At 41.0% G+C, this 21,129-nt stretch overlaps 1 protein-coding gene across 1 annotated transcript in view; it reads left to right on the forward strand.

Annotated features, from left to right (window-relative positions):
• Window positions 1-21,129, forward strand: part of CAMK4 (calcium/calmodulin dependent protein kinase IV) — a gene marked incomplete at its 5' end in the record, with an annotated part of 172,674 nt that overhangs the window by 142,428 nt on the left and 9,117 nt on the right. The window contains 3 exons of the mRNA XM_082335592.1: window positions 12,169-12,259; window positions 14,813-14,887; window positions 20,177-20,252. Coding sequence (XP_082191718.1) covers window positions 12,169-12,259; window positions 14,813-14,887; window positions 20,177-20,252 — 242 coding nt within the window. The remainder of the gene's footprint in view (window positions 1-12,168; window positions 12,260-14,812; window positions 14,888-20,176; window positions 20,253-21,129) is intronic.

Genomic DNA, 21,129 nt, shown 5'->3' on the forward strand with positions numbered 1-21,129 from the left:
TCACATGTGTCCTTGATGCAAAATTCCAGCAGTCTGGTCTTACTAGAATGCCACTACTTCAATTATGAGCTCTCTGTGGACGCTAGTAAATTAGCTGGGGTCACTCTCTCTCAGCAATGCCAACTGGCTTGCAACAGCCAATATCCGTACCATTAAATTGCACCAGCCCTCAAAACAAAGTGGCCAGTTTCAAATTGCCTGGTGGGAATAATCTTTGGCTTAACTAACAAGCAGTTGTTTTGGTCAGTGTTAATTTACCCAGGACTGTTCTAAAAATTTGGGCAGTACAGACAATTGAGTTTTAGCACCTAGGAGCACAGGTGCATGGGTTAATTTACTAGTGTAACTGTACTGTACAGGCAGAACAAAATCACCTTATTCTTCAAAAGCAAGTAGTGTAGACTCTAACCTACCCATTTAAGAGTTACATTATTTTATGAAATAGCCCTCTTAAAAAGGAAGAGAAGAGCCATGAAATGTTAGAATACAAAAAATTAAATTATTGCAATAAAACCAAAATATTTTGATGTAGAATGAACAGATGTGCACCCATGGCTAATTAGGGCATTATATTATGGCCTCACTACAGGTATACTAGAGCTATGGTTAGCAAATCTCTATGGTTAGTGAAATGTAATACTGCCAGGAATAGTATTTCCATCAGCTAAATGGCTCTCTGATGCTGGAGGTTACTGGAGCCTGAGCTAGCACCAAGTATCATTGACAGCAGCTTAGATCTGTTCTAGACGTGTTTTTCATTTTTATCTTTTTAATTTCCTAACGGCAAAACCGAAGACGTTAGTGGCTTGCAAAAACATTACTTGCTTTTTGGTAACCCTCTCGGAATACAGAATCTACTTCTTTTTTAGATTTGCTAGAATTACAATGATGTTGCTGAAGTTTATATTCTATACAGGGATGCTGGGTCCTGCACTTGGCTCACAACAACCCCACGCAACACTACAGGCTTGGGGAGGAGTGGCTGGAGAGCTGCCTGGTGGAAAAGGACCTGGGGGTGTAGGTCAACAGCTGGCTGAATACGAGCCAGCAGTGTGCCCAGGTGGCCAAGAAGGCTGATAGCATCCTGGTTTGCATCAGGAATAGCATGGCCAGCAGGACCAGGGAGGTGATCGTCCCCTTGTACTCAGCACTGGTGAGGCCACACCTCAAATACTATGTTCAGTTTTGGGCCCCTCACTACAAGAAGGACATTGAGGTGCTGGAGCGTGTGCACCTAGAGAACTGTGTGTGACTTAGAGAACAGGTCGTACAAGGAGTGACTGAGGGAGCTGGAGTTGTTTAGTCCAGAGGAGAGGAGGCTTAGGTGAGACATGATCGCTCTCTACAACTACCGGAAAGGAGGTCGTAGCGAGGTGGGGGTTGGTCTCTTCTCCCAAGTAACAAGCAATAGGACGAGAGGAAATGGCCTCAAGTGGTGCCAGCGCAGGTTTAGGTTGGATATTAGGAAAAACTTCTTCACTGAAAGGGTAGTCAGGCACTGGAACAGGCTGCCCAGGGAAGTGGTTGAGTCCCCATCCCTGGAGGTATTTAAAAGATGGGTAGATGTAGTGCTTAGGGACATGGTTTAGTGGTGGACTTGGCAGCACTAGGTTAATGGTTGGACTTGATGATCTTAAAGGTCTTTTCCAACCTAAACGATTCTATGATTCTGTGATGGCAGATTGATAAAATACCTTGTTCAGTTTTATGCTGTTGGCTTCAAGGAAGAAGCCTGATTTTGCAAAATTCCTCCCTGCTTCCTTTTAAATTTGCCATAGTGGCATTAATTTACAAAGGCACATACAGTGGATTTATCATGCTTTTGAGGTTATTTTTTTAGCTTGGTCTTAAAAATAATTGCATCTCTAATACTTTTAAAATATTTTTCATATTTTGAAGTTAATGAAAAAATTTCTTATTATGGATTTTTTTTCTGCTTGTTTATAACATGACTGTGGTCAACAAAGTAAAAAATGCTGAAGACAGGGAGTGAGTAGAACAACATGATAGCAATGTAATGTGCATGTAATGCTTTTTATCTTCAGACTACTGTACAAACAATAAAACCTCAGCACAGTTCGGAGGGTTGTAAGAGCTACTCTAAGTGAAGTCAAGCAGAGAGGTTCTGTGAGTTGTGCAAAAGTACAGAGGAAATGGGTGCCAGTACCAAGGAAAGGACTGCTAGTTTTTGGCTTTTGCTTTGGGGAGGGGGCTGTTGGGTTTTTTTAGCTGTCCTGTTATTTTTTTTTTGCAACTTCTCCTTGTGGAGGAAGAAAAAAAGTGTACTGCACGTCAGCAGCTCTGACAGGTCAAGTCACACATGTTGAGTGAGTTCTGCCCACTGCAATTTTGTAGCATTAACCTGCATCTAATGTCATGGTTCTTTTGAATTTCATCATAAATGACTGGGTTTTCCCAAAAGAACATATATCCTTCACCTTTTCCTTAGGCAACCAGACAGAGAGCAGGCATGCGGTGGGTGCCCAGTAGGTGTGGAGATTGCAGCAGGAAGGTTACCCTGCGCAAGAGGTCTGGGAAATTGCAGGAAGAGAAAAAACATCTTTGTGTTCTGCATCCCAGACATGCAGAAAAATAAATTTTGAACAGGGTGGCTGTATGAGGAACATTGTTAATGTATGTTAATTCCTCACTGAATTTGAATAGTCTGCAAGTGGGCAGCTCTTCTGGATGGATTTAAGGAGAAGCCACTATAGTGAAATTCTTCTACCTACTCTGATACTGTGGCCTACTTACAGTTTAAGAGGAGAATTTCATGCCACTGTGAACAGTTAGCTCTCTGCACAAAGACCACTCATGTGGGATTTGTGTGGGAAGGTGTGTGCATTATCCTCTCCCACATATGTCAGACTGTACAGAAATGACTGTACATGATTTGCTGTGAGCACACCTCATGGAGTGTCATCATCCTTAAGTCTGCTTCACTCTTTTAAAAGCAGGAACATTCAAAAGATAAAACTGTTACCAAATGTAAAAGAAAATAATTTTGGGGATTGCAGTTAAAACTTTATATAACCTAATTGCTTAATTTAGATCTTCCCTTCTGAGCTACTTTATAACTTTGAATATAGTAGACCAGCAAAGAAAATAGACAGATTTGGATTTATACATCTATGCCGATGCATTTCATCATACTTTTTTATAACACACAGGTTTATTATCTGAAATAATAAATCAAATTAGTTGTGTTAATGCATACTTATACAAAGTACAAAGGCAAATATTCTTTGTTCCACTAAAACAATATTCTGTTAGATGAGTTCAACTAAACTAATTGAAGTTTTATGGAAATGTTTGGAAGTCAGTATATCAAGTAGGAGACATAATGACATACTCCAATTTCCCAGAGCAACCAGTAAAAGCAAGACAAGTGCAAAGAATAGGCTTCCTGCAAGATGTTTGGAGAAACTTTTATTATTTGGTGCCTTTCTAAGACTCCATTTTGTTGTTATCCAGATACAGAAATCCAAAACTTGCTGAAATATATCCAGAAAAGAAATCAACGTTGTTTTTGTCTACTGCAATGCTAAAATGGTCTTCTGTTCATTCAATCCCAAAGCCAATGTGACCGGAGTAAGGGAATAGTGGCAGAGGGAAGATTATGATGTATATATAACTTGATTTCATACTTTTATTACTGGAACCTTGTTGATTCTTCTGGAGCTGCATTCTGACACTATCACTGACAGTGTCTTTTTTTTAAAGCTCTTTAAGCAAGAATTCTCAGATACATTTTTGCAACACTTCTGAAAATAATCTCTGCATTTCCAAGATAATTTCAATTATTGTCTTCTATTTTGTAAAAAGAAAAATAATTTTAGCCCTAAATAAATTGTTTATGCTGTAAGCAACCAACTCAGATAAATCCATAATCAGCAGAAATCAAACTATGCAACTCCCAAAGCCAAAGCACACAGGATTTCAGGCAAGTTATGTGCTGCCTGAGACATAAATGAAAGCACAGAAACAGGCCGCTCATAGTAGCCATATTACTGTGCTTTTAAATGAAGCCTGAATCAGTTGAAATAGTGGAATTTTACATGGACTTCAGTGGGGACAGCACAGTTTCAACAACAGATTATTATATATCCCCATGCCCCTTTTGCACTTGTCACTCAGACATCTAAAACACAGTTTATGTGTCACAACAGTTTAAAGATGAGGAACCTAAGGTGCAGAGGAACTGCATTGTTTGCTCTAGGATAAGACTACAGTAGCTCCAGGTCACATATCATATCCTCATATCAATCTGTAATTTTTGTGCAATTATTGAAATTATTGTGAATTATAAATCAGCTGATACATGCAGAGTATTATAACAGGGTATAGGTGCTCAACAGCTATGAAATTTTAGATTTCTCTTGATTCTCCCAAGCCGCATGTGTCTTGTTTTCCAAAGTCTACACCAATGTGAAGCGTATGACTTAGTGTACATTTTGAATGATGCATATTTGTTTCTCTGTACTTTGTAAGATCTGTGCTGAATGATTGCTTTAGACACAAATTATACGGAGACTGGCTTTGCCATTCTATATAGATAAGGTGAGCTCACTCACCTTCCTAGGAATAGAAAATAGGAATGTATATTCTTTCTTTGTCCTGTTAGATTATTAAAAATTTATTTAAACTTTCTCTTAACTGCTTCAGAAACTTTATCAATTAACGACATCTCTATCAAACAGTATATAGTTGTAAACAAAATAAATTACCGTGCAGTAGCTTTCATTATGCAATAACACACTTTTGTAAGAGCTACAGAAAGAGCTTAATTACAAGTCTAGACATTCCTGAAAAGGGAGAAAAAAAACATGCTCTTTTCACCTTCTTATTGATGTAGTGACTGCATTTACAGCTGAAGATGTTCAGTACTGAATTGGTATGTATGGCTTTGATTCTCCCTTCAGGACCCTACAGGCTTGATTTCATAATAAATTCAACATGCAAGTCTAAAATATATCCTGTGGCGTAATAAAACTGGTAAAAAATTTCCTTTTGAAAACATGAGTGAATCTGATGTTCACGAATGTCACAGTCATATTTTAGGCATCCTGGACAGAAATTCATATAATGATACCACTGCCCCAGCCACATCAGACCACAGGTTTCTCCCCACTACTAAACCAATGCACAAAGAAAACTGCCATCTTGTCTGAGGAGAAGAAGGAGCAGTAGGTTCTCGATCCAGAGCATTTCCACGGCAGTGGCTGTTCAGCAGTAACCTGAGAGGTAGTGTGCACTACCCTACAAAGCAGCACTGCCCCAGAGGGCAGGTGGGAGCTGGGTGTGAACAAAAGGTGCAGGTTGAGTTCCCTTAACCATCTCTTTGATTGTCTAATGCAGCTTTACAAGTAAGCGAAGTTCGTACACAGCAGGAGGGTCTGTAAGCCAGACCAAGAGAGAGTGAACAGGACAGGTTCACAAAGGAGTTAGGGCTTATGCACAACAGTAATCATGAGGACTCTTGCTGCTGCCAGAGCTGTCTGCTGTATGGCCTCTGCTCATTGCAACACTGGAGATCATGTCCAGAGTTGGGATCCAGCTGACATCAAAATCGCCTGGTTAATGAGGAGACATCATGAAACCCAAAGGCTGTGCAGCTCACAATCACTCTCACAAGTGGAAATAAAGGTATTTTAGGACTTGCTGACAGAAGGGAACTTGCAACACTGCCAGCAGTGGCCCTGTGCCAGTCAGAGAGAGTGCAGGACCCTGGGAGCACAGCAATGTGGTCAGGGGTCGAATGGTTTCTCATCAGTCCACTTGAACGAAGGTCAGTGCTCAGGGACAACACATCCTGGAGTTAAGCACAGGCACAAAGTATACAGAAAGCAGAAAACAGGTCAGGTTGTTTAAGCCTGAGTTGGAAGAACAACAGTTCAAAAGGCCAGGGCAGAAAATGAGATGCATCTAGCACAAGATAAGAAAGGCAGCAAAATAAATCATCCTCATAAGAAGAAACGCAGGTGAAGAAGACCTATTGAAAGATGTCTAAGAGAAGGCAGCAGTAGTTTTATCTTTTTTTTTTCACTAGTTTTCAGTAAAAGTTCAGCTATTACTAGGTGCCTAGCACAATTAACAGCAGTGACTGAGAGGTAAAATGTGAGCCTAGAATAAGAAAAGACTAAGTCAGAGACTATTCAAATCATTTAGGTCTTTTTAATTTGTTGCACCCAGTGACCTTCAAAGTACAATCTTTAAAGAGCAAGCTTTTTAAGTCTGAAACAGATTTAACAGGTAACACTCACTTCTGATGGAGGCTGGGCAGAGAAGCAAATGTATGTAGTACTCAATTCAAGAGGAAGAAGGGAGGAATTATAGACCAGCTGCCCTGACTCCACTCCCCAGAAAAAATCTGCAGTAAATAATGAAGCAAAGGAATATGAGGCATTTGAGAGATAAAGCAGGGAGGTCACCAGTAAGGCAAGTTTTTGTAATGCCAAATCATTTTGATTTTTTTCTCAAGCAGGGTAAGAGGCATTATTAGTAGAGGAGGAACAGAAGATATCATACATACCTGATATAGGTAAAACTTTTGATACTTGCCTCACCTCACAGTCTCAAAATAAATTAGGGAAATGTGGTCATGATGGTGTGATTTTAAGCTGGATGGAGACTAGTTGTCTGTACTGAAAGAATGTCTACAGATATGAAGAGTGGATGTTTGGGAAAAGTCTTCTCTGGTCTGCTTTTTTAGTGTTTTTTGTTGGCAACTTTGGATGATGGAATAAAGCCTACCCTTATGAAAATTTTGGACAACATAAAATTGGGAAAAACTGCAAGTATATTGGAGAGTAGGATTAGAAATTAGAACTCTGGTAAAATTCAATGTCCTTTCTGTACCGTCAAGGACAAAATCGTACATGAACTTGAATAGTCAACAGTAAAAACATGGGAGTGGGAACAAAACAGAAAGGACCTGAAGGTTACACTGGGTCAAAAGGCAAACAGGAGTGGGATATGTTGCAAAAAAGGCAAATAGATTTATGAATACATCCTGTAAAATTTGTCAGGCCACAACTGGAATACATTTTTGCATTTCCAACACATTGATGCAAGTCAATACAGCCTGGAGGAGAGCAACAAGAATGATCATGAGTCTAGAAAAGATGGTCTGTAAGAAAAGACTGAGCAAACTAGAGTCCTTTAGTCTTAGACAGAAGAATAATTGTGTACATGGTAACAAGTACTCAAAAGGCTGTTGCAAAAGAGTGAATAATCTGCTTTCTGCCTTCACGGTATGTAAGCAACAAAGTAATGGGCTTCATCTACTCCTGTCAAGATCCAAGTAAGTCACAGGGAAGTATTTTCTAATTGTCAAGATATCACAGCCCCATAATAAATTGCTTGGGGAAATTGTGGAGTCTCTAGTATCAGAGGTCTTTAAGCATAAATTGGACAAACAACTGTTGTAGACATAATTGATGCTGCCTAGGAGCATAGAGAGGAGTAGATGATTCAGGTTCATTTCAGCCCTAAAGGAAAAAGGCCATAGTTTTAAGCAGTCTTCATTTGTCCTTTTGTCATAAAATCTTTCAAGTTAGATAGGAACCTGAATTATTAAAAGATAAAACAAAGAGCTAAAGGAATTCTCAGGCAGCAATTAGAAAGAAGCTTAAAAAGAAAAAAGAAAAAGAAAAAAAAATCTTCCTGCTACAGTCACAATTAAAGTCACAGCAATTGTTCAGTCATGAGTTGTTGTTGTGTACCATGGGAATAAAGGCCAAGATGAAGACTGCCTTTATTTTAATGGATAAGTCTTTCAGAAAAGGGCCTGTGTATTATTCCCACCTAGTGTCATGCTGAGTCTGTCCTCAACGTTTATCAAAGAGTAATAAGACTATCATACTCAATTTTGCTCGAATACATTTCTCCCAGATTATCTGAGATGCTCTATACTAATAACGCAGTACCCTACTGTGTGCCTGAAGCACAGACGATTCACCTACCTGGCCTACTTACATCTCATTGGCCAAAGCAATTGAAAAAGAAGTGTGATCATAGGATGGACAAATATATTTTTTCAGTATTTATTCTATTTCCTTTGCATCTAAATTCATTAATTTAATACAGACTGCTCAGGGTCTCTAGTGTTTCCATTTTACTTTTTCTTGTTCATTCTCTTTCGCTAAATGGAATAGCCATATGTTCCTTAAAACCAGTACTGTCCCTATTTATAGCACCTACCTTGATGTGGTGTTCAAAAAATAAAACAGAGGGGAAGGTACATAATTTCTCTTCCTCGTGCCATTGGCCAGCTGCTCAGATGAAACTGCTGTGCACAGAGAAGACTTTTTCCACAAGATCTACTTCCACAGGCCTTGCTGTGAGATCCTGTGGAGGCCTCTCTTCCATCTACATCTCATCAGGCCAGACCTACTGCTGTTATTCTACAAGTAAATCTTACATTTTGGTACATAGATGTTACAGGACATAACTAGAACTAAATATATCCATGTGATGTTGCCATGGAAATACAGATTTTTGATGTAAATATGAATTTTCTGTATCCACCTTATTTCACTAACACAAATTAGTAAAGCTGCAATCAGAGAACTTGCCATGCCCTTATTTTCTTTTAGTGCTTAACACTGTCTACTGAAAATCAGAAGAAAGTGAAAACAGGACATTTTAGCTACTCTAAGAGTATCATGTCATGATCACATTTTATGTGCATGCTATGTTAAACTGTTATACAGCACTGTGCATCTAAAAACTGCTCAAGTCTTTTTCAGGTCTCATCCATATCTTATAGGTGGGGAAAGTGATGTAATTCAGCAATGTGATCATAAAGTGAGTCAGTACACTGCTCTGGTTTGATACTGGGCCTTGATCTTCTCATTTAATCACATCATTTAGCCATTAAGAGACATAGCATATAAATAGTAAAGCGCAGGTTGTCTGTTTTACAGTGAGAGAACACAATGCCCAAAGCTGTACTCCAAACTGGGAGAGAGAAAGAATTATATTTGAACTTATGCTGCAGAGACACTGCCTGCAAAGGAACGTGCTGCTTATTTAAATATGTGAGAAATAAAGTGAAGAGCAATCAAAATAGAGTATATATAAATTGAAATAAGTGTTATACAAAGTGGATTGTGCTGATTTAATTAAATCCATTTCTAACTCAAGATTAACTCAGAATACTGTTCACATATATACAAGACAATGTAATTATCAAATAGTCTTCAATACCAGGAGCTATTATGCTACTTGGGGAGCAGAGCTGTTGGGACCAGTGAAAATTTGCAAAGAAGTCCCAGGGTATTTACGAAGTAAGGGGGCAATGCTGACAATGGACAGAGTCTAAGAAGGTCCTGCTCATAGCTGGTTGTGGAGCAGGAGGTGCACTCAGTGAATGACAGGTGGCTCAGGCTGGAGGACAGGAGGTCACCACGTGTGGTGGAGACCTTCAGTAACAACGCTGTTTCAAGGCAGGTACCTTTTACAGAAGTCCAGCCAGCGGTCTGTCCACTTGGAGGGCTGGGGATCCACAAGGCTAGCTGGTACTTTTGTGTGGTTGAAGAATGGGATTTCTGCATCAGTGAAAACACTGGGGGTTTTTTTGCCCGTTTTGCCCTTTTATCGTTACTTTACAACAAAACTATTGACCCTATTGGCCAACTTCAACAAAATTTGACAGAAGGCCAGGTCTTGAAGATACGAGATGCCAACAGCAGATCTGTTAAACCTGTAACCTGGCAGCTCGGGCAGCTTCAGCCATACACATGGCTGGTCTGAACACCACAGGTATCATCTTGTGCCCAAATATTAAGTCAAGCAAAAGAAATGGGAGAGAGAAGACAGAGCAGCAGGGACTAGGATTAGGGATTGTAGCAACCATGACAGGATCTACTTGGACTGCAGGGAGAGGTCAGAGGAGATTCTATGGGTGAGCAGGAATTCTGGGCTAGGATGCTGGGGAGATAAGGGGAGGGTAGGAGGAGCTGCAGGTGTTGTGAGGCGGGGACACAGAGAGCTCGGAGTATTGCAGTGGCAGTCTTTGAAAGACATGGGCTAGGTTATTGAGAGAATTCATGTATGTTGGGCACCCCCGTCCTGTGAGTGTTTCCTGCAAAGGGTGGGCTGGGTAGAGGAGGTAAATTTCCCCAAATGGGGTGTTATGAGTTTGTAATAAAAAAAGAGTTCACGCTGCAAATTCAATACAAATCCGTTAAAAAGTCAGTCAGTCATGAGGCACAAGCATGGTTATCAGATGTCATTGGTTATGGTTCTTGCTATGTCTGAGAAGGAGCCCTGTGAGCCAGTCTCACTTTATGACTTAAAGGATGAAAAGCTGAACAGCTTCTCCCAGTTTTTCCCCAATTTCCCTCCCACGAAAATATGATTCTGGGAAGAGAAGAAAATTTCAATGTTTTCAACCTTACACCATAAAATGTTTTTAAGATTATGGGCATGTGTGAAAAAGGACCTGCTAAAAGACTGCAGACTTGGCTGGAACACTTCTCTGCACAAATTTGTTCAAAGTTTTTTTGTACGAATGAATCGGAAGTGTCTGCTTTCAACCGAGCGATCGCGAACTGTCTGATCCTTCTCACTCCTACAGAGTCAGCTAAACTGATTTGTAGCACATGAACACAGATCAGTTCAGACATCTCTTTCTGTCCACTCCAACTTGATTGCTTTTGGTGCACTCCCTGTTTGCTGCTATTACCTCTGCATGGCAAACACATCAGTGTTATGCTGTGGGAGCATCTTTGCTACAGTTATGTCTTCATTGGCTGATAAAGATATATTTGTATCCAAGATGGACATGATTGTTTGCAGCCATGCAGTTGTGACTGCATTAAATGACATAGGAGCATGCAATCCATCAGTTTCCATATATTGTTGCCTGTTTTTACCTTGGATAACTGATTAGCTACCTCATTGTAGAAAACACAACTGGGACAAGCACTTAGATTTCACTATGAAGTAAAGCAGATGAGAGTCTTTGGCTGATCTCCACAAGCCACATCCTGAGAAATACTGCCACTTTAGGCTTTTAGAGAAAGGCAACAAAAAACATTTATTGCACTGTAAGAAACACACACTTAAAAAGCATTCAGTGTCACTAAAACAATGTCCAGGGAAAGAGCAATGCATTCTTACTTAATGTTATTTAATCACTGGCAACTTATACAAACTAAAATTCCAATGAGGTACACAGTCAAGAATTCATCTCAGATGCTAACTCAAGTGAACACTGTAGCTGTGCTTTCCAGATGAATATTCAACCGTTTGTCGTTTGCTGCATAACAGTGCACACATGCGGGTTTTTTTAATAATGAAAACACAGCTGAGAGAGATGCAACTAAAATGTAGACCAGGAGGTTTTCAAATAAGATAATGTGATTCTACCCTTAAGCATCTTTCTTCCAAGGCTTCAGAGGTTTCTGCTGAATGTTTTATCAACAAGAAATACAGAATTTGTTTCACTAGTTATCCTTTTTTGTCTATGAGTATATTATATATTTTTTCTATGTCTGTCTATAGCAGTGTAAGATGCAGCCATGCAGCCCAGAAATTCTTCTTTCCATTAGTGCAAGGCAGGAACAGCATCATTAAAGCAATTCAGTGGTGAGTGAATTCACATGGACTGCATGTACTGCAGCAAGACAGATGGATTTTTGAGACTCTGCCACTGGGTGGTTTTAAAACCCTTGAGAAGTCTCTGCTTCAGAGACCTCAAGGATTTTGTAGTTGGCCCACGACACATACTGCATCCTTTCTACTCAAAGGTGTCTATTTAATAGTCTAATAAATAGTTGTATGACCATTTTCTTATCTCTCAGAATGTTATAATATGCAGAAGCTACCTTCCTCTGAGCCAGACTTTGGTATCTCAACACCTATTACATTACTTCCTAGAAGCTACCACTGTATTTAAAAAGTCAATAATACTTTCTGAGGTGTTTTTCTTCTTAAATGGATATGATGCTATCTTTGCCTTCCCAAATTTTAATTTCGTATTCAGATTACAATATGCATCCAAGGATCCTATGCTGAGCAGGTTTCCAGAAAAAAAGCTGCTGAAAATTAGTTAAGTGAAGATTACTGATCTGCTGCTATGGATTATTAGGAAGATGTTGACTCATGCTTGACCGTAATATCTTATTCTCACTTAAACGTTTTGACTTTCTCTTTTTCTAGTACCTGCATGCAAATGGGATTGTGCATCGTGACTTGAAGCCAGAAAATCTACTCTATGCAACACCAGCACCAGATGCACCACTAAAAATCGGTGAGCAGCATTAAATGTATGCTTCCCTAATTCCTTTGTACCAGTAATATATGCTAACTGATGTTTGCAGTCTCACCACCACTTTGTTCAAAGCTAATGCTTGTACTCAAATGAACAGCGTGTTACTTCTTCAGCAGTGCAGCTATGCATGGTGTTTGTAAAACCAATACAAAACTAGATGATTGCTTAGAGAATTTATAGCTAAAACTGTGCAGAACGTGGCAGAGAATAAAGCGCTCAGGAGGAACAGGAAGAATAATGAGATCAGCGTACAGCTGTGTGCACCACTTCTGTGCCCTTTTTTTTTGGTAAACTAGTACTTTAAGAGGAAAGATTCATTGGCATGAAAGTACAAATGTGCAGATAACTGGTAGAAAGCAAATTGAGCAAGGTTGACTTCTGTTTTGAAGGCAGATTTGAGGGATAAGAAGTGATCTCCGCAAAGAGAATAGGGAAGCTATCTGAAGCATGGTCAGCACCACAGGGGGGACGAGGAGGGACAAGGTGAGACCAGGCTCTCCTGAACGGGGATGTATTATGCCCGTTCTGTTGAGGATGGCAGCCACTTGCAAAGGGCATGACCTCCAAAAATGGGTATGCCCAGTTTTTTCTTGATCAAAGAGGAGCTTTGTGCAACACTCCTGAGCTGTATGCAACCAGTTTGGAAATACCGCCTTGTGCTCCCTTACTGGGGAGCATGGGAGCATGCAAGGAGTGAGTGTTGCCACATTCGTCAGGCCAGTGCTCATTGTGGGTTTCAGGAGCCAGATTTCCACAAACGAGTCTCAAGCAATTTAATGTAAATTTCTAGGAAAGTCTTGCATCTCAGGATGATGGTATCTCAATTTACATTTTATCTTTGTTCTTATCTTTCCTGGAAAGGCTCTAAACAGCTGTAATGTGATAGTTTAATGCAGCACTGAGTGGCCGTGGTTGACAGCCAGAGTGGTGTAGGGGCTTCTGAAGCATTTTCTTAAATGCTGTGATTCTTCATCTTCTGGTTAAGATTATTGCCTTGTTTAAAGTGAGATCTGATTTACAATGATGAGTGGCAGTGTTTATAAAGGTAAAGTATATTTCTGTTTAGATAAATAATAGAATAATAGAATCATAGAATCATAGAATAATTTAGGTTGGAAAAGACCTTTAAGATCATCAAGTCCAACCGTAACCCTAACACTGCCAAGTCCACCACTAAACCATGTCCCTAAGCATCACATCTACCCGTCTTTTAAAAACCTCCAGGGATGGGGACTCAACCACTTCCCTGGGCAGCCTGTTCCAGTGCCTGACTACCCTTTCAGTGAAGAAGTTTTTCCTAATATCCAACCTAAACCTGCGCTGGCACCACTTGAGGCCATTTCCTCTCATCCTATTGCTTGTTACTTGGGAGAAGAGACCAACCCCCACCTCGCTACGACCTCCTTTCCGGTAGTTGTAGAGAGCGATAATGTCTCCCCTCAGCCTCCTCTTCTCCAGGCTAAACAACCCCAGCTCCCTCAGCCACTCCTCATAAGACTTGTGCTCTACACCCTTCACCAGCTTCATTGCCCTTCTTTGGACACGCTCCAGCACCTCAATGTCCTTCTTGTAGTGAGGGGCCCAAAACTGAACATAGTATTTGAGGTGTGGCCTCACCAGTGCTGAGTACAGGGGGACGATCACTTCCCTAGTCCTGCTGGCCACACTATTTCTGATGCAATACATAACAAATAAATGATAACCACCTAGGGACAAATGAACCTTAACTATGCATTTCTAGAATAAAATATGAACTATTTTTATCCTGATCTTGAGTCAGAACATTCCCTTTTATATTCACTCAAACAAAAAAAAATACTTTTATTTTGCATTTTTAAGGCCAGATAGTCATCACCTAAATTGAAATTTGAAGAAGCTCAGTTTATTCTCAGTGAAAACTAAAAGAGTTGTGATGGCTTCAGTTTTTATGTGTTTTAAAAAGCGAGTCATGCAAGTACAACATGTAACATCATGAAGGCTCTTGCTGTCTGAGCAGTAATTCAGGGTGGAAACACTGCAAAAAGGATGATCAGTACTTCTCCTGGCACAACCTCCATGCCCCTGGAAGCCCTCTATCAAAATACTGCTGGGATTTTGTCTTGCAGGGACTGCGTACTCTGACCCTTATCCAAGAAACCACTGATGCACAATTTTTTAACTCAAAATTGTTCAGTTAATTTTATTGGAGTATTGACAGAGTGAAAGCTGAATATATACTTAAAATGCATTTCCAGATCATTGCTTGTATGCCCTTAGGCATCCCATTGTATTGGCCTTGTGCTGTCTTCAGGATAAAATGCAAGCTACATTTCTGTTAAGCAAGAGCCAGGAGTATTCATTTGTACAGACAAATTTTGCTTCCGGGTTGCAGTCTGAGTAGGTTCTTCAGATTGATCCTCATCTCTGGAAATGACAGTACTGTTTATTTAATGCATAAATGTAAATTTAATTACATATACAATGTAAAAAAAAAAAAAAAAAGTGATTTTACAAGGAAGTTAAAACATTAATATTCCTGAACCATCTTAACAGCTGACTTTGGACTTTCCAAGATTGTGGAAGATCAGGTGACCATGAAGACAGTTTGTGGAACTCCAGGGTACTGTGGTACGTTGTTTTATTATTTACAGTATGCTGCACTTAATGTGAGGATGTTACATTTTCTCTTTTCAAGGTGAAATGCTTCTTCCTAAAGTCAAAATTCAAAAAGCCCGTAAAAAACGGAAATAGAAAACTAACATTCAGAACTGGCACTCGGTTAAATTTTTCTAAACTCATATTCTCTAGCACTGAAGCTTAATATTCAAAACATGTTATGGTGCAAGTTCATTACTTGCATGGAAATAAGTTCCACCATCATAACAATGCTGAAATTACTAAAATAATACTGGAGAGGCATCAGCAGAAATTTGGACTATGAAAGGCATGATGGAAAGCGCTAAAAATTTATAGAGTTCATAACAATTATGCATATTTGAATATTGCTTACAGTGAATTTATCTTGTTTTTTTTTAACAGAGGAAATCCTTAGAGTACAGTCTTAAATTAATCCCCTAAACCCGAAAAGTTTCAGCAAATACATGGTTTTAAATGCAGGCATGACTCAGGCCATTCTGGTCCACACTGGAGTGGGACCTGTATAACAGAATTACGAGTGTAATATCAAGGAGCACTTTGTGGCAGAGCTTGTCGACTGGCGTGACTGGTGTAGGTCTAGTCATCTCTTTCAGCAGTAAAAAGGCTTTGGCACTTTTAACTCATACTCTTTTCTCCTAAACAAGATATGAAAGAAATCATAGGTTTGCTTCAGTTTTACCAAGACAGAGAGAGTCAGCATGAACTGCTGCTTACCAAAATGACTAATTTGCCTGTACATTCACAATACTTCAACAAGCATGAGTTTATGGATGACTTCAGAGCAAACATCTAACTTGTGAGCTTAGCAGTGTATTACACGAGGATGGTATTTTTAATTCCTTTAGAAATTAGAAATTAGGAAATTATATACTTAATGGTGTTGGGTTTATATTTTTCAGTTGGTGGTCTTTAAGGACACTTTCTACTTGTTTAAATGTGGAAGATGTGCAGAAAGTTTAGAAACTGTTTCGCCTCAGTTGTCATGCTCTTACATGTTTCTGTTTTTTTCCAAAATCACAGCTAGTTCATGCTTCTCGGTCTTGTAGCTTTTAATAATGGAAGGCATCTAATTTGAATGCAAGAAAACCACCACTGATACTTCAAATTAAAAGAAATTTCTGTAGAATAACATTTGGGTAAAAATATGCTCCCTCACTGTCATATAGGACAGTGAGGTTTTGATAAGCAAGTGAAAAAACATAGTACTGGTAACAGTCCATGAATAATTAGGAATGTGGGGTTTTTCTCCATTGCTTTGGGAGAAAATAAGTGGGGCAGAGTGAACACTACAATTGCCATACGCATAACATCTGGCAAACAATTGCATAGCTGTGCTATATGTCAGATATCCGTAAACCAAAGAGGATATAACTAAAACCAGCCCCCCAAAAATACAAAATCTAAAAACAGAGTTCAAGCACATAACCTGACACAGTAGGGAAAAAGCAAGCATACAACTGATCTTGAAAAGAATAATTAAAAAGGTGCTGCTGAGCCCCAGCAGCCATTCCCTGGTGGAGCTGGAGCATTTTGCTCTGGCCACAGGGCTGCGACAGGAGCTCGTCCTGCTGCAGGCCAGGACGTGCCCAGCCTGGCTGTTCCCTGCGCACAGCAGACTTTTCTTCAGCAGCAGCGTCCCCAGGTCAGAGGGGACAGCAGCACAGGCCTGTCGGATGCTCCGTTCCTGCGGAGAGCCTCCCACCTGCCCGTGGGTGGGTGGTCTGTGGAGCAGGGCAGACCCCTGGAGGGTTCTGGCTCAGTTTCCTGTGGTGGTACCGAGCCGTGCAAGGCTGAGTGAGCAACCAGCAGCTGGATGGAGCCTCGCAGACTGCCTGGCAGCTTTCAGCAGGGCATCCCATGTGTGCTGTTGGGCTCCCAGTACCGCACCCTTGGGCACAGCTTCGCTGTCAGAGCAGGGACAGCTAGCTCCTGGACACACACAGAAGCTCCCCTGGATGCCCAGAACCAGAAAATGAGCCAGAAATGGATCCTCCAGTGCCAGAACATGCAAAAGAAGGAGCCCCTCCAGCAAAAGACGATTGCAGCTGCCTCTGCAGTCTGCTTGCCCTTCATTGCAAGGCACTTCTGTGTCAGCAAACCAGCTAATGGCCACGGAGGCTGGTGATCTTGTTCGCACCAGGGCAAGCCTGCTGGGCTTCCCATGGCGGATGCTCACCTCCAGCAACCAATGTGATCTTGTGGAGACACCTATTTCTGCCATTCTTGGTGAACTCTAGATCCTAAATGGGCTCCTACAAGAGACTGCAAGTTGCTAGCAGTGTGCTGGATGGTAAGCATGTGAGGTAGTTTTGGACAGAGCTGAGCCAAGCCATGTGGAAGCTGAAGACTTGGCATTTGCTTTTATAACTGTAGAAGCAAAAGAAAGAGGACACTGGAGAAGAACATAAGATTACTCTGTTACCCTGTAGCACAGCTGATAATGCAATTCAGGTGACATGTACATTACCTTGTATGACATTCTCTGCCAAGCACACACAGGTGCCAAGTATGCTTTAGAGCAGCACTGAATTCCAGTCTGCTTAGTTTCATAAAACCGTACTTCACGTATTAGCTATTAATGTTCTGGTTGTCTTCTCTCATGACAGTTATACTACAAATACCATAAAACTGCAGTTTTTATGCCTGTCTTTGTATACTGTAAAAGTAGGATAAGGCTTATTGCCATAGAAGAACCCTCAGAGTAGGGACGACTTGGTGGGGAGGGTTGAGGCTGAATGTCTGTGCTGAGAAGAGAAGAAAGAAGCTTTGTGTCTACAGACATGGACCTGCAATCTTTTTTTGACAACCCACGTTAACTGACCGCGCAGAATTCCTGGTGCCTGGAAAATATTCAAGCATTGCTTTCCAGAAGTGGAGGAAACCCAGGAGGAATACTGTTGAAATGCCAAATTAAACTATGAATACTTGATAGTCACAGGCTGCCAAATCCCACATCCTGCCTACCCAGCTATCAGCAGCTTCTCCAGAAAGGATACAACAACAAAAACACATACTGGAGTCTGGATACTTTGGCATCAAGACTTACGAATCTACAGCCCCTGGGACATGCAAAGTGATGCAGAGGACTGAAAGCAAGAAGATGATCACAAAGAACTTAACATGCCGAGCCACTGTGCTTTCAGTGAACTTAGAAAGAAAAGCATAAGTGATTTCTGACAGTAGCACATAAAAATAAGCCAGTGCAGAGCAGTGATTCATGATCATTCTGTTACAGCCAACATCTAAACTAGCAGCAACGTATCTGTCAAATCCATTCACCAAAAGCAAACTTCTGGAAGTATTAGAAAATCATATTTACAAGATGTATAACTGTGTAATCACGGTCCAGATAGCAAGGCAGACCTGTATATACAAATCTTTGGTCTCCTTTGTTGCCATTTTGAAATACTGAGGTGGAAGGAGGAGAAAAGCAAAAGAAGGGCAGAAAGTGTCTTCTGCCCTTATCCTGAGCAAGAAGGCATCCCAAGAAACATTACATTCTCTAGAAGAGGAAGCATATTGGCCATTAAACAGAAAAACTTTCCTATTTACTTCAGAACCTCCTACATGGCATTAACAAATATGGCAAGGAGAACAGTGGTTAACATCTGTCTTCTTGGTCTGTCTCCGTCTCTTTCTCTGAGGCCATTGGCTGCTTTGCCTGTAGGCTGTCCTGTTAGCTATGGGTTGACCTGAGTTAAAATCAGTTGGGATCTAGTGTCCCTTCTCAAGAACAGCCCCTCTCTGTTTACCTAGCAGAAGAATAAGGAGGCAAGGAAAGTCTGTGCTTGGACTGGCAAGCGTTTGCCCAGCTCCCAGCTGTACAAGTGGTACATAGCAAACTTAGTGATTAACGTCCTTTGCCTCCTATATTAATGCTTTGTAAAAATGCTTGATGTGTTCTCTGCATGGTAAATCCTTCAGGTAAGTTGAAGAAGTCTGAGCCAGCTGCCTGGAGGCTGTAAGGGAGTTGTGTATACTCTGATTAAAATCATGCCTGGGGGAGCTTTGCTCCCCCGGGATGTTGCAGCACTTTCCTCAGGAGAGCCAGCTGCCCCAGTGGAGACCTTCCAAAGGCTGGGAGCAAAGCAGGAGCATGCTAGCAGCCTGGGTCAGACTGGACAGGCAACGAAAGCTTCAGGCTGGGCAGGGAGCTGTCATACTTTTTGGGAAGTCCCAGTCTTTCTTGGCCCTGCTGCTCCTGGCTGTGAACATGTAATGTGGGAAGGTGAAGAGATGTGTATGTGCTGCAGCATTGATGCACGTACATGCAGCAAGTCCGCTGTTCCCCAGAAGTGTGGCAGCCATCCCACGTGCATCGTAGAGCCGGTGGGCTCAGGGGCTATGCTGCCATCCTGTACATCTGATGGACATTAATACAGTTACAATGGTTGCTGAGAAGGGCTGCTAAGTGGAAGTGTGACTCAGCAGTGTCTTTTTAACTAGTTTTTCCAAATTAGTTGGGTATTTTTGTCTGTGGCCAAAAGGTGAGAGAGGAAAGGGTCTTACGTCCCCCAGTATCAAGCACTTCCATTTCCTCCTCTGGAGATGTGGCGTTTTCATCCTGCCGCCTCAAGAGCTTTGCCCAGGGAGGTTTGCCCAGTCGGAGGCAAACCTTGAGGGTGCTTGAGGTAGGCACGTCACTGTTTGAGTGTGCAGCTGTGCACAGTTTTAGTCACACACAACAGCAACACATACTGTCTGATGGATACAGTGGTCTGCTCAGCTTTCCTCAAGGTGTGTCCATCAAGCTGCTTGGGCAGAGATTAACTCCTCTTTACTGTTCCAGAGCCAGAGTCCCCTGAGACTGCCTGGCCTTTCTGCCTGCTCCACACTGCAGCAAAAGCAATTGCCTGAAATGCTCTTGTCTTACCTTACAATTAAAACAGAATACCAAAAATAAAGCCCAAATAAAGTATCAAGTAAATAAGTAAAATACTGAATTAAAAGTACCACCTCCTTTGTCACATTGCAGCTCCAGTGCTGCTGTAGCTTTCTGTGGTTCCTTTCAGAAACGTAAACCTAAAAAGCAATTTGAAACCAAAGCCCGCTTTTCATTTTATTCTGGCTGTACTTAGACATGACTAATGTTGCTTTATACTCAGTGAAGGGAATCATTTGCCTAATTAAGGGCTTAAAGGACCAGGCCCTTACTTTTTAAAAGACATTTATGAGTGTGCACGGAGTTTAAATTGACTTTGTGACTGTTACTTCTGCATTCCGCTTTCATCTTATTGACAAGTGTTTTATCTTCTGCAGCACCAGAGATACTACGGGGATGTGCCTACGGCCCTGAGGTGGACATGTGGTCACTGGGGATTATCACCTACATCCTGTAAGTGCCATGGAGTGGTTCATTTGTGAGCAACCGTAGGTTTTTATGACATTATGAGCTGTGCCGTTGGAAAACACAAAATCCTGAACTTTAATTATGATATTCCTAATCTTATTTAAGTAAGTCAAATCCTGGCGGAGCATGGCAAAACACTCAGGTTATATATTTCATAAATAACACTTCTTCCTGAACAGCAGCAAGGTCTGCACAGAATCATGCTGTTAATGTGAATGAATAGCAGCAAAGCTGCTGAAAGCAAAGCTACAAGCATACGAGTGTCAGAAAGCATCATATATTTTTTTTCTCATTCTCACAAACAGTGAGATATACTATGATCCTAAGTAGCTTCTCAACTACAGATGGGGCAAGGTGCTTGCAGTAGTTTCACAGTGCCTGTTAATATTCACAAATGCAGCTGCCCCATCTGTGCAGCCACAGACACTGCAGCACCAGTGTTGCTGTCTCACAGCATCTCAGCCAGGAGGCAGGGAACAGCCCTGGACTCTCTGTCTGCAAATCAGTCCAATGGGTTAAATGATTAATGTTGAAGAATTCCACTTCTTGCAAAATGGCCAGAGACACTGTTGACAGAGGACTGTGACCGATGCTGGCCATACATATTTTAAACAGTTGAAGTTGCAACTGTACACCAAAATTTTCAAACAGTTGTGTCTAACAGTAGGCACTTGCATCTGCATCTTAATATGGCAAGTGCTAATTCAATTGGTAAGCACTGTAATTATTTTATTGTATTGATAGAATCTTTCAAAGGAAGGTTATTGAGAAGGGAAAATTGTACCTGATGTATCGACACTTCTCTTTATGGGAGAATAAATAACTTCATTTATTCCTTTGGCAACACTAATGCTAAGCTAGC

This window comes from Platalea leucorodia (genome assembly GCF_965183815.1).
Source record: "Platalea leucorodia genome assembly, chromosome: Z".
Classification (NCBI taxonomy): domain Eukaryota; kingdom Metazoa; phylum Chordata; class Aves; order Pelecaniformes; family Threskiornithidae; genus Platalea; species Platalea leucorodia.